General features: G+C 30.0%; 1 protein-coding gene across 2 annotated transcripts in view; it reads right to left on the reverse strand.

Moving 5' to 3' along the window:
- Window positions 1-330: 330 nt before the first annotated feature.
- The window catches only part of Reph (Regulator of eph expression), a 349,319-nt gene continuing 336,121 nt past the window's right edge, over window positions 331-13,528 (reverse strand). For both annotated transcript variants that reach the window (XM_067052352.1, XM_067052351.1), the window contains exon 5: window positions 331-708. In XM_067052352.1, coding sequence (XP_066908453.1) covers window positions 640-708 — 69 coding nt within the window. In that variant the 3' untranslated portion in view covers window positions 331-639. The remainder of the gene's footprint in view (window positions 709-13,528) is intronic.

A 13,528-nucleotide genomic window follows, 5' to 3' on the forward strand; every position in this document is an offset into this window, starting at 1 on the left:
GAATATTTTCTATTTAATGTACATATCACTCTATACAATAATATTAAGATCCGCAGGTGACACATATAAACATCCAATGGGAGGCTAGCGCTGCCTTCCCACACCAACTTTTTTTAAAATAAACTGTCATTTTTATTATTATAATTTTTTTTTTTACACTTTTATAATTTTTTTTTTCATTTTTATTACATGTTTTGTATTCTCACTTTGTAAATTGTTCTCATTCTTTTTATTTCTTTTAAGTAAGTAAATAACATACAATAATTATCGATAACATATAATAGCATAGGTACTCCAAGTAATCTAATATATAGTGCTGTTCCTTAAAAATATAATAAAAATTTATTATAATTGTATATATATTTTTATCGCACTCGCACATTTTTATATAGTCCCTTAAAAATTATACGAAATTTGATGATAACGTCCTTGTTATGGCGTTGCATATTTGTATCCATTTTTTAAAAACTTTTTTTTTGGTACATTTAACATTAAACTTTTTATGATTTTTTTTTTGCTTTTTTCTCTTTGTGTTGTCTTTTATACACATAGTGAAATATAATCTCCCGGAGGCACTGGCGTTTGGTGACCTCACAAGGGAGAGGTACAGTGATGCGCAAGTCTTCGATCTCACTCTCTTCACCAACAGTACACAGGCAGCTCTCCCGTCCCCGTCTCTCCGCCGTGTCTCCAGGCTCTCGCCTTCAGCTGCAAACAGAAATAATCATTAATTATTCTACTATAATTATATAAATATATCATTATTATATAAATTAAGTAAGGAAGAAAGTTTCTACACCTAGTGGGGTATAGTGTTTTTAACAATTCTTTTTTATTTATTTATTGAAATTTACAACTGTATAAAAAAAAGACAATACGTAAATGTTTATTACTATAAAATAATAAATATGATAAATGTTTCAGAACACATGATAATCTTGGGGAAAAAAACATCAAATGGTGATATTTTAGTCACTGCTTTAAATTAGAAGATCACTTAGTCTTGTGAGATGCCTGGGAGGGTTATCAGCGATTGTTAAAGATGAGAAATTAATTAGTACTAATGGGTTTAGGTGGGTGAGGATTTTGTAATTAAAGGAGATATATCTATTTCTGGCCAAATTGCGAGGAACGGATTTTTGAGGTTTTTATAGATGAATTTGTGACATCAGGGATTTTACTGAGAATTTCGGATTGTAGCGATTGGAGACGGTAGCAATTTGATGGTTTGCCGAATCCCTTATGTCCAAATAGATCTGACTCATTATACATCATAATGTATAAGAGTTTTTGGAAATTAATAGGAAGTTAGAGCGCTTGATAAGTTGGTGTTATCGTTATCGGAATTTACAAGCACTTTTTTTTTAATTTTCAGTCTAATATGGGGATTCCAAGTATGTTTCTTGTCAAGATGTAGTCGTAAGTAGCGACTCTGTTCAACAGGCTTCAGTGGGATATTAAAAAAAGATACTGTAGGCATTTCAACAATTAATGGCAAAAAAAAAAACAGCATAAAGGCTCATTTACTCGGCTATATTTTACAGCCACTGCCATGATATAAACTATATGATAAAAGTACTGACAGCTTTAATGTCGAGACAGCAATGTTATAACGTATTAAAAGTCACATTTTTACGGCTTGAGAGTGTTTTATCCTCTTTTGTCAACTGTAACAGATTTTGTTATGTTAACTGTATCCGTAGGACCTAAAAAACGTTAACTTTCATGACAGTCCTACCACGACAGATATTAATCAGTCTTAAACTTAGATCTATATTGTTTATATCGTAAACATATATTATTTTAACCATCTTATTTAATTCAACTACTTTATTTTATGCTGTTTTTGGTATTTGGGTGAAGTTAATTTTCGCGCCCGGTTTATTAAATTTTCAGGGGCATTGATTTATTATCTTTTTGGACATTGGCTGGTATAATTTATACAAATATATAAATATACCAGAGTGAATGGATTATTTGCTACTATTTTGTTTCGATTTCTGCATTCAAGTTTCTAATTTTCAGTAATGATTGTTTTGTTTTCAATTTCTTGAGATTGGTATTTATTTTTCAACACTCTTTATTATATCAACAGTCTAACGTTTCGGCCAATTCGGCCATCCTCAAGGACAATCTCAAATTTACACCTAACCACCAATTTTTTAAAAACGTTTTGCAGGCAATTTTGCCTAGGTCATTAATTACAAGTCAAATTACCCTATTTTGTCGCTAATTTTTAAAAAATTGATCAAATTACACTATCAACTATCATATAAACAAATTCTATATATTTATATCATTATATGTTCATATAATAGTTGATAGTGTAAGTTGATTTAAAATGAAAATTTTTAAATAACTGAACTACATTGCAGTGCCGTTTCGCAACTATATTGTTGGCATAGTCATGTACTACAATGAGAAAATTTATCACTGTAGCACATATGATTAAAAAAATTTCTATTTTGTCAAACTTTCATGAATTTTCAAAAATTTTAATTCTAGATCAACTTAAACTATCATATATAACGTATAATCATATAATCATATAAATATATAGAGTTTCTTTATATGATAGTTGATATTATTGATAATTTTTTTATTGTAGCACATGACTGCAAACAATATAGTTTCGAAATGTTACCTCAATATAGTTCTGTTATTGACAGCTCTCCAAGATTTCCAAATATATATCCTATTTTGTGAAGTGAAAGTTAAAAGCTATGTTATTATTTAAATTTTCTTGAGTAGTAATTGAACTCCGTATTTGAATAATCCAGCAGAATTTCGTATTAGCTGATGCCAAACGTTAAGTGTCATCTGGTGTAGCCGGGGCCATCAAGTCAATGGAATTTGGTTTTATACCGGCACATCCAGGGCAAATGCTTTTTGCTAATTAAGGTTCCCTTGCTCCCAAAATGAATTTAAACTTTAACAGGTTTAAATTTTAAAAACCGAGCCTGTAAAATATTATTTACATTTTTAAATTTTAAAAAAAAAATTAGATACCTTCACTGTTATACGTAAATTTAATCCATATTGAAGACTAAATTATTTTTTTTTTTTGTCTCAATAATCATTTTAATCAACTGACAAAAACGAATACACCATAAGTTCAGTCCTAGCCTAAATTTCTAAAGTCAACAACTTCTGTTCAAGCTTTACCTTTGAACAACCCTGATGAAGCCCTGCAAAGTGGGGCGAAACGTCGGAAAATAAATAGTTGTAAACTATTTTTGTTTCTCTTTTGACCGCAACCCTGACCATCTTCTTATAAATTAATAAATTTAATAATTAATCTAATTATTTCATTATTAAAGTTATTAAACACAATAATTTCTTTCTTCTATCCATCTCTTTTGTTAAACTTTACTTATATTTTGCCTTTTTATCAATTATCATGTTTATGAATTTTTATATTTTTTTTCTCTCAATCTTCTTTTTCTTTCCATATTTCAATTTTTAAATTATTAATAACTAATATATTTATACTTATTTGCATTATATAACTTTATTTTCATTTTATTACTTCAATTATGTTATTTTTCCTACTTTTTTAATTATCGATGTATACATTTTATTTTCCAATTCTCTCATCACTTCATTTTATCAATTCCATTCAGTAAAATTATTCACATTATGTCATTCTGTTTATATTTTATTTTTTATTTTCTATTGGTTGTTATCTTGTTCTGTTCTGAGCCCTGATGAAGGCTAGAAACTCTAGCCGAAACGTTGGCACAATTAAATAAGCTACACTAACTTATTTGTTTCATTTGATCGTACCCCCAACCATCATCTCCTAGTACGTCAACTATCTCTCTTAATTAAATTGAATTGTTTATAGAGTAATTCGAAAATTCAAAACGAACGTAATTGGCCAAACTGACAGGATATGAAAAGTCCCTGAGGAACATTTGACAGAGCCGAAAACGGCTTCAAAGCGTTGGCGGATGTTAGAGGTCACTCTGACAGGGCTATGGTGGTCAGCTACGTCCCGCATTTAAAATTTATCTACTCTAGAATCGATTGTCAGCATGCTATATCGATCAGAGCATAAATAAAACATGAAATTAATATCCATCACTTTTCTCTCTCTATACATGCATCTTGTCCTCATAGTACAAGAGCCCAAGAGGAGAAAAAAGATACCTCTACGAAGATAAGTGTCACAAACTACTTTAAAGAAAGTTAAATTTCCTTTATTTTGAGTGTTGTGCGTCTAATGGATCTAATGATATATTTTTTCAAAAATCCAACATTTTATACGAACAACTATAAATTAACATTTCGTAAGTTTATTTTGTCAAATATCATAAAAACTACTAGTCATACAAAGATAAACATAATTAATTATTTTGTAGTAAATTTAATTGAATTTAATTTGAGCGCTGGTAGACATCTGTACGTCCAATGGTTTCTGAAATGAAGTTTTTCATAAATCAAACTTATTGTCCGAACAACTATAAATCAATTTATTTTAGCAAATATCATGAAAACTACTATTCCTATAAGGTAAAGGTCAGAAACTTCTTTATAGTCCATTTAACTAGCTTTAATTTGAGTGTTAATAGACATCTGTATGTCACATAGTTCCTGAGATATAGATTTTTCAAAATAAATTAACTAACTACTAATCTTTCAGTAGATTTTTAAGAAATTTTGTTTTTTAAAAAGCTATATCTCGAAAACTATTGGACGTAAATAGCTTTTTTAGGGCTAATATTTCAGCACATTTACTCTTCTTTAAATTATGTTCTTTTAGATTTTCTAATGTTGTTGGTAGTTTTTAAGATATTGAGCTCCGAATGAAAAATTAATGTTTTGAAACAGCCGCCATTTTTTATTCGTCTCATCTATACTTGGCAGACTCATAAATGTTGACTAATAATTATACCTAGTTTTCATTAAAGTAATCAAAAATTGGGGTGAGATAACTGCCTTTTTTTCTTCCCGGCACTTGTACTATAAAACCCCCTTCAAGCCACGAAATCGCGTCTAATTCTTTGAAATATTCAGAAAAATGCAAAAAATCATTATTTTATATTCACTTATATATGTATGGAATACATAGTCATCATGGAATATATTGCGATCGTGCACAATTATTATTTTCAGTATTCGAAGGAAATACATTTTTTGATGTACCCTGAATCTAGGCCTATGGGATGACTTTAAGATAGTTTAATCAAGCAATATTTAAAAAGCGCCTGAAATTGAAAGACGACATTGAATCCTCCAATCCCGCCCTCCATGGTAGGCTTACTTATCTGACTTATCAAAAAGACAATTATAGCGAGTAGGATGGTCGATTCACGATATATTATAATCTCACATGAGCATATCAAAACACTAAAAAAGGCAATCCTTCCCAGCCCGACCCATCCCACTAAGACCCCCTGACGTGGCCAGTCCCACATCACTTTTGAAATATATACTTAAAATGGGAAGAGGAGAATTAAGATTTATTTATATTTAAAATCACCTTAAATTTTAAAACAGCGTGAAAAGCGGTCCAGCTCAAAAACGAAAATTAGTAAACACTTAAATTACATATTTAAGGAGGCTTCTTTTCTACGATGTGACAATACTTACAATAAAATCGATGTAGAATCGATATTTCACATTCGATTTTCTTAAAAACGTCTCTAACGATTTTTAATAAACTCTGCATGTCAATGTTCTATTAAACGATCTCTAACATCAAGTTTATTCTCCCAGAAATATTCCAACAGGGAAATATGAAAAATTCCTCACCTAAAGTATCTTTAATTTTTCTTTTTTTAAATAAATAATCAGTTCTCATTCTTGGCAATAAAAAAGTATAGATAAATACAAAATAATAAAGAATTTTATAAATAATTAAATGAGAAAAAATGAATATTAGAAAGAAGGAAAACCCAAGACCTTCCGATCTCTTCTGATTTCATTATATTCAGGGCTTAAGTCCAGATAGGCCTTATTATAGTAATATAAATGAGTAATTTAATCAGTAGGAAGTTCAAATAGTAACTGTCGTCATAGTCGGAATTTACAAGAGGTCCCTGTCTTGCCAGTGTAATATGAGGATTCCAAGTCAGTCGTTTGTCCAGAAGTAGACCTAGATAACGGATCAGTTCGACAGGAATAAAACCTTAGAACATAAATGTTTATAACTTTGTTTCCATTATTTTTTTTTATACAAGTTTAAATATAAAGATTTATCAATTTTTATCTATTTTGATTGTAGGAAGATAGGTGGCAATCAATAAAGGTATTCAAATAGTAAAAGAAAACTAATTAGAATTTATGAATGAAAAATAGTCTTCCTTATATACAACTTTAAAAGAAAACTATTTACTGTTAACCAACGTTTCGCCCCACTTTACACGGCTTCGTCAGGGCTAAATAAAAAACAAGATACAAACATTTTAAAATTAACAAAACATTTTACAAAAAATTGTCATGTTTATAAAGTATATAAAAAGAATTAATAAGAACACCATAAGGAAGTATACATGTACATGGAAAACAAGTTAGTAATTAACTACTTACATGTGAACTTCCTTATATTGTTCGTGTTAATTCTTTTTATATATTTTATAAACATAACAATTGTTTAGAAACGTTTTTATTTTAATTTTTTGTTAATTCTAAATTTTGCCAAGTTGGGCGAAACGTTTGTTAATAATAAATAGTCTTTTACTATTTACCTTTATTGACCGCCACCCGGACTACAATCGTATGAAGTAGACGTAGTCAACTATCTTCTTGCAATATTTTAATTTTAACTAGAATAAAGTATAATACCTTGTTAATGATTTAACAATGAAATTAAGGGGCTGTATGTGATAATAGTTCCACTATCATGACAGTTACTGATAACTGTCACGCCCGAAATAGACTGGAATCTGCCCTCAAATCTTTACAAGATCCATTTTCAACACATCCATTAATAATAGATTTGAAGCAGCATTTGAAAACTTTGAGCAACATGGGTTGTAGGGTCTTGTTTTATGGCTTCGGGTCATTGTGGGATCACTGGGAATGAAAAGGCAGACTCGCAGGCCACACCAGCTATAAAGACAGGTCAAGTTTTAACATCATCAATATGCAAAGATGTTATTTCATGGATAAAAAAAATTGGATGGCAAGAGTGGCAAGATGAATGGTTCACCATGAGAGACAACAAGTTAAGAATGGTCCAACAGACAGTGAAACGTCCAACCAGAAACTTGAATCTGCAACGGAGAGAAGATGTAGTATTAACCCGTCTTCGGATAGGCCATACTCGACTCACCAACGGTCATCACATGAAAAAAGAAAATACCCGAACTTGTCGCTACTGTGGAAACGATCTCACCGTTAGGCATATTCTCACTGAATGTATTGCTCACGAACCACATCGGTTCTCTTCAGATGTACAGGAGATGTTGAGCGAAGATCCCATAACAATAACAAAACTTTTTCACTTTCTAAAAATCATTAATATTTATGATCACATATAGTCAAACTAATTGTAATTGTAATTGCAAATTTGTAAATTGTAATGTAATGTAACTTGTAACAGTAATTGTTAATTTTTAACTTCCTCACTTTGTAACTTTGTAAATATGTCAATAGTAATGTACTAACTTTGTAAATTCAGTGTAAATGACCGTAGTGGTCGAAACACTTAAATAAATAAATAAAATCTTGCCATGAAAGCAACTACGTCATCTAACTCTAGTCCATAAATCTACTATGGTGCATATTAATGTGTTTGTATAGTATGTATATTGTATACAGAGAAGAAGAGTTCCCGTATCGTAAAACAGAGAGCGCTGAAAGGTGGTGTAGTAAGGTAGTAAGGGTAGGTCGGAGCAGATATTGATCCAACTTCTCTCAGTCTTTAATAGCCAAGGCGTCACGAAGCGACACCGAGTCCATCTGCGCCGGATCGCGCTCGCATTAAAACTGCACGCCCTAAACGTCTTCGTCGGAGTTCGATCCGCGCCTAGAAATAGCTTTTGCGGAACTGATATGGCCGCTAAGGATGAATGATTAACGAGGAATTGATCTTCCATGTACGTGGGCGAAACGTAATTATACTCGTCGTAAGCGGAAATAGTAAGAATCAAAAGGAATAGCGAGTTATAAATAAAACTTAAAATGGGTTGTCGATAACGCCTTTCCATTCAACTTATAAATATTTATACATCCATTAGGATTGCAAAGCGATGAACAGCGAAGGAGTTTCGCATTCATTAAAACACCAATTACAGTTTTCTTTGGAAATATTTTTTCTCCATAAATATAAAGATATAACAGCCTTTACATATCTAGGGAAGGTTCGAAAAAGTAATAAAAGTTATTATTGGAAGAGATAGTTGACCGTATGAATTAGATTGTAGAAGGATAGTTCAGGTGGCGGTAAATAAAGCTATCAAAATAGTAAAAGAAAACTATTTGTTGTTAATAGTTTCAGTGAGTAGCAGAACTTTATTCTTATCAGCCCTGACGAAGCCCTGCAAAGTAGGGCGAAACGTTGGTTAACACTTAATAGTTTTCCCAAAAAAACTAAACCTACCCATACTATATCCCATACATAAAGACCACCACACCCTAACCATACATCTTTATGGTATTTAAGGTCTTAATGTTCCCTATGTAACCGATCTAGCCCGAACCAGATATCACTGCTTTCATTTTAAACTCCCTAACTACTCTAACCCCCTAGTTTCTAACCTTGCATCCTCTTCCAATCCTCCGAGGTACCTGAAAAAAAGATGGCCACAAAACCTGCTAATGTAAAACGTCATTAGAGTGCTGCCAATGAGTAGTTTCTCTACACGCCTATAACACTCCAATTTAACCGAGATCAGATTTACTAATTTTATTATAATATACAGTTGTAAATAGCAATAAATAAATATTTTAAAAAAATTTTACTAAAATTTCCCCCCACTTTACGAGGATTAGTCAGGACTGTCAGATTGAAACAAAGATCATAACTGAATTATCATTTAATTTAATTGATTACAAATTCAGTTATCTTGTTTGTTTCAACCTGACAGTCCTGACTAATCCTCGTAAAGTGGGGGGAAATTTTGGTAAACTTTTTTTTTAATATTTATTTACTGCTATTTACAACTGTAGATTATAATACATTTAGTAAATCTGATCTTGTTTGTACTTATTTCTAGACTTAGTTCCTTACTAGAATTTATCAACGTAGTTCTATCGAGTTCTATAGTTTTCTTGTTCTCACAAAATAATATCAAATTGTCAGCACGCCCAACACCATTATTTTACCGACTAAGTTCTCATATAAGTCCCATAACCTTACACGCCGATCTTATTCACCGCAATATCAATGTGATACATATTTATTACATAGAATTTATTATAAAATGTAAAGTCCAAAAGAAAAAAACAAAATACTATCTCTGTTTTATTAATTAAAATAATAATTTTTATTAAAATTTTAATGTTTAAGTAAAAATATAGGAAGGATTATATTTAAATTTTTTATTTATTTATTTATAGATATTTACAACTGTATAAAAAATACAACAAGTAAATTTGATCATAATGACATAATGATACGATACAGGATGTAGAGAAACTACCTAGTAGTAGAACTCTAAAAACAGTTTACAATATAAAGTCACGAGGCCATCTTCTTTTCAGACGCCTCGGAGGATTGCCAGGAATGGAAGAGGAAGCAAGGTTAGAAACTAGTGGGTTTGGAGTTTATTATGGAAGGAATAATATCGGGTTCGGGCTAGATCGGTTACATAAGGAACATTTAGGTCTTTATGGATGGTTTTATTAGTAACAAAATAAGGAGCATTGAGGATTTTGGATTGTAAAGATTGGATACGAGAGGAATTCGAATATTTAAATTTAAGTTATTAAAAGGGAATTGCTTATTTAAAAAAACAATTCTTATAATGAGACTTGACTGGAATAAATTAATGCGCTTCGTTAATTCAATTTAATGACATAGATTTTTTTTTCTTTTTCATTTACTTTTTTAATTCCTTAACCACAGTGGACAAAATCACCAATTTAGGTGGGTAAATGTTATGTCAAAATTAGACGTTATAGGGTTAAGGATTTTTATAGCAACTAATAGTTTATTGCTTGCAACGTTTGGAAACAGTAAGTTACTCATGTTTATAGCAATGCAGTTAATTCCTGTGAACACTATCAAACTATTTCACAATACGATTATTGTTCTAAGTTGTTTCCAACTAATAACAATTCATTATTCATTGAAGCTGAACGTCATGCTTGCACAACATGTTTGTAACTTGCCGCAAATTCAAGACTTTCACAAATGCTTTGTTACAAAAAAAGCAACAAACGACTATACCCACAGACTCGTTTTAATCTTTAGAATAATTTTGGCTATTGCATTCGATTTACTCAATTCTCATAATTAAAAGAAACAAGAGAGGTAAAACTTTATTCAGAAACAACAAAGATGCAGCCCAACTGCTACACAGCATACTTATTCAAATCTAATTAGACTTTTTTTTTTAATCGTACAACACATAGACTTAACACGTAAACAATATATAATAACAATGTAGGACTTTTTTAAAATTTGTTTTATCGCTTCGGGTTCTTTTATCTTTATATTCTCTTTCATTACTTTTTTTTTTTTCTACCTATACTTTATTTTTTATCTTTCTTCCTTCTCTATCTTTTTTTTTTAATTTTTTATTTTCTTTTTTTAATCTAATGTGACTTTCCTCTTTTTTTTTTTCCTTTTCCTTATTTTTCCCTTCTTTAATATAAATAAAACATACCTAAAATACAAAATAAACTAATATTTATTTTAAATACTTCCTATTCATCCCTCTATTCTCAGTCCGCTGGTGTTTCTCAAGGTAGTATCCTCGGTCTCATTCTCTACACCGTCTATAAAGCTGACATACCAACCAATCCTAACGCTATCCTCACCACGTATGCCGATGAAACATATATGCTCGCAGTTAATAATAACTCCCATCCCATATCACAGCCCTTGAATAATGGTGTCAAAATTGGAGGGTTCAGATAAATTCCAACAAATCCCATCAAATCACAATTAAAAAAGTACATATAAACAGTAAAAAATTAGTATATAACCTAATACAAAATAGTACAACATAACCTAACACTAAAATGTACTACATAACCTATTACTAGATAGTACTACATAAGCTATAAATTGAACTTTCCTTCTGATATTTTCATTAGAAACTTATTAATTTTATTATTTAGAAATATAGTGTCTTTATAAATATATATTTGTGCTGGGTTAAATTAAAAATAAAAAATGCTAAAGTTAATTAACAAGATTCGAAACAATGTATTTACACTGAATCGAGGGAATTTTAAAATATACAACCTTAAACAAGAATTAATCATTGAACCTAAAAATATGGGAAATTTCTTAATAAATTAAAACATGGAAATTATAAATATTTATCTGTTGCAGTTCTAAAACAATGCAAACTAAAAAGGATACAACACAAGCCCTCTTTGATTTGTATCCAAAAACCGACACGGGTCAGCATCAAATTTAGGCAACTTGTACCAGTGAATCCAAATAACACACGCTTGGTAACGTGAAAAAGGCTCCTAAACAAAGGAAGAAATCTACCTAATATTATAAAAATTTAAGAAAAATCCTATTTATCCTGGGGATCAAGTAGGATTTTGAAATTCATTTTAGTGATGTAAATTTTTTTTACATATGGCTACGGTTATATTGTTTAATAAGTTCAAAGAATTCCAAAACCATATTCAAATCTTTATTTATTATTATGAGAGATAGTTGACCGTGGATGATAAATGAGGAGAAGATGGTTGGGGGTGCGGTCAATGAAAAACATAAATAAGTACGATTAACTTATTTTAATGTGCCAACATTTCGGCTAGAGTTTCTAGCCTTCTTCAGAAAAATAAAAAATATAAAAAGAAAGTATAAACAGAATAATTATAATACCATAATAATAATAATACAGCCTGTATAAACAGGCTTTTTTAATTCTGAGTTTGACCACCATTTGCGCTGTATCCATTAGGCGTTCGATCTTCCAGCGAACAGGTTCGTTTTTATTCTGTTTTTTTTTTTTGTTTTCTTTCCCCTTTCTTTATTTTACTCTTTCCCCTTATTTTCTCCACTTTTATCCATTTTCCTTACCCGCGTTATAAGTTTTGTACACTATACTTATAATTTGCCTCTTTATCATCTATTATTGTTACATATATTTTCTTCCACTCAATTTTCATTTTCTTTTCATATTTAAATTTTAAATTAATAATAACTAATATTTTCATACTTCTTTGCATTATATAACTTTATTTTTATTTCATTTCCTTAAGTATGTAATTGTACCCACTTTTTCAATTACCTATGTATACATTTTATTTCCCGCTTCTCTCATCACTTCATTTTATTAATTCTATTTTGTAAAATTATTCATTTTATGTGTAAAATTATTCTGTTTATGTGTAAAATTATTCTGTTTATACTTTCTTTTTATATTTTTTATTTTTCTATACTTACTGTGGTTGTTTGTTTTGTTTTTTGCCCTGAAGAAGGCTAGAAACTCTAGCTGAAACGTTGGCACATTAAAATAAGCAAATCTTTATTTAGTTTTTTAATTACCGATTTCGGCCCTAAACTATCACGATGCAAACGAATATCTTTTCTAATAATTAAGTACTTAAAATATTAATTAAAAAATATAAAATTAACTCGGATGATTTTTGGAGTTTTACATCTCAATTAGTCTTGTATTTGAAACAAGATTGTGTTTGAGAGACGTAATAGGAATTTTAAAAAAAATTAAGATTGATACTTTGAAGAAAAAGTAAAATAAAAAAAAAAATTACAACAGCCATTATTATAGAATCGCCATTTTCGACCATCTATCTCAGACGATCCGCCGATATCGAACCCGAGCCAGTTTCCTCTCGTGAGCTGATATCGTTATCCCCAGTGACAGCCCCCCCCCCCAATATTGCTATATTGCTCCCCTCCCCTCAACTCGGCTCTGACCTATTTTAAATATTTTATCCCGGCTAAGAAATTGAAAAACTCATTTCAATATGCTATTTATAGACTAGAAATATTTCATCAAGATGTATTTTTCATCAAATAGAAATAAATTAATTTCGAAAGAGTAAAATATTTACGTAAATGTTATGAAAAGCGATACAAGACGAGGATATAAAAAAGGAAAAAAGAAATTTCAAATACTAAGAGAAATTTTTAGTTTCATTCCGATTTATTTTCAATGGATTTTAACAATCATATTTACCTCTATGTATTATGTAGTATATAGTTGTAAATTTCAATAAAATTAAAAAAAAAATATTTACCTCTAAAAAAAAAATAAATAAACTCACTTCAGTTAATTATTTATGGACTTATTTATATTTTATCAAGATATATATTTTTCGTGAAATAGAAATATATTAATTTTTTGCATTAAAAATATTTCAGAAAAAATAAAGATGGAGGGTAAAAGACGATACTAAGAAAGAAAGTAAAAAAATATATATA

Source organism: Halyomorpha halys, unplaced genomic scaffold, assembly GCF_000696795.3.
Source record: "Halyomorpha halys isolate HHAL.00 unplaced genomic scaffold, Hhal_1.1 Scaffold309.1, whole genome shotgun sequence".
NCBI lineage: Eukaryota > Metazoa > Arthropoda > Insecta > Hemiptera > Pentatomidae > Halyomorpha > Halyomorpha halys.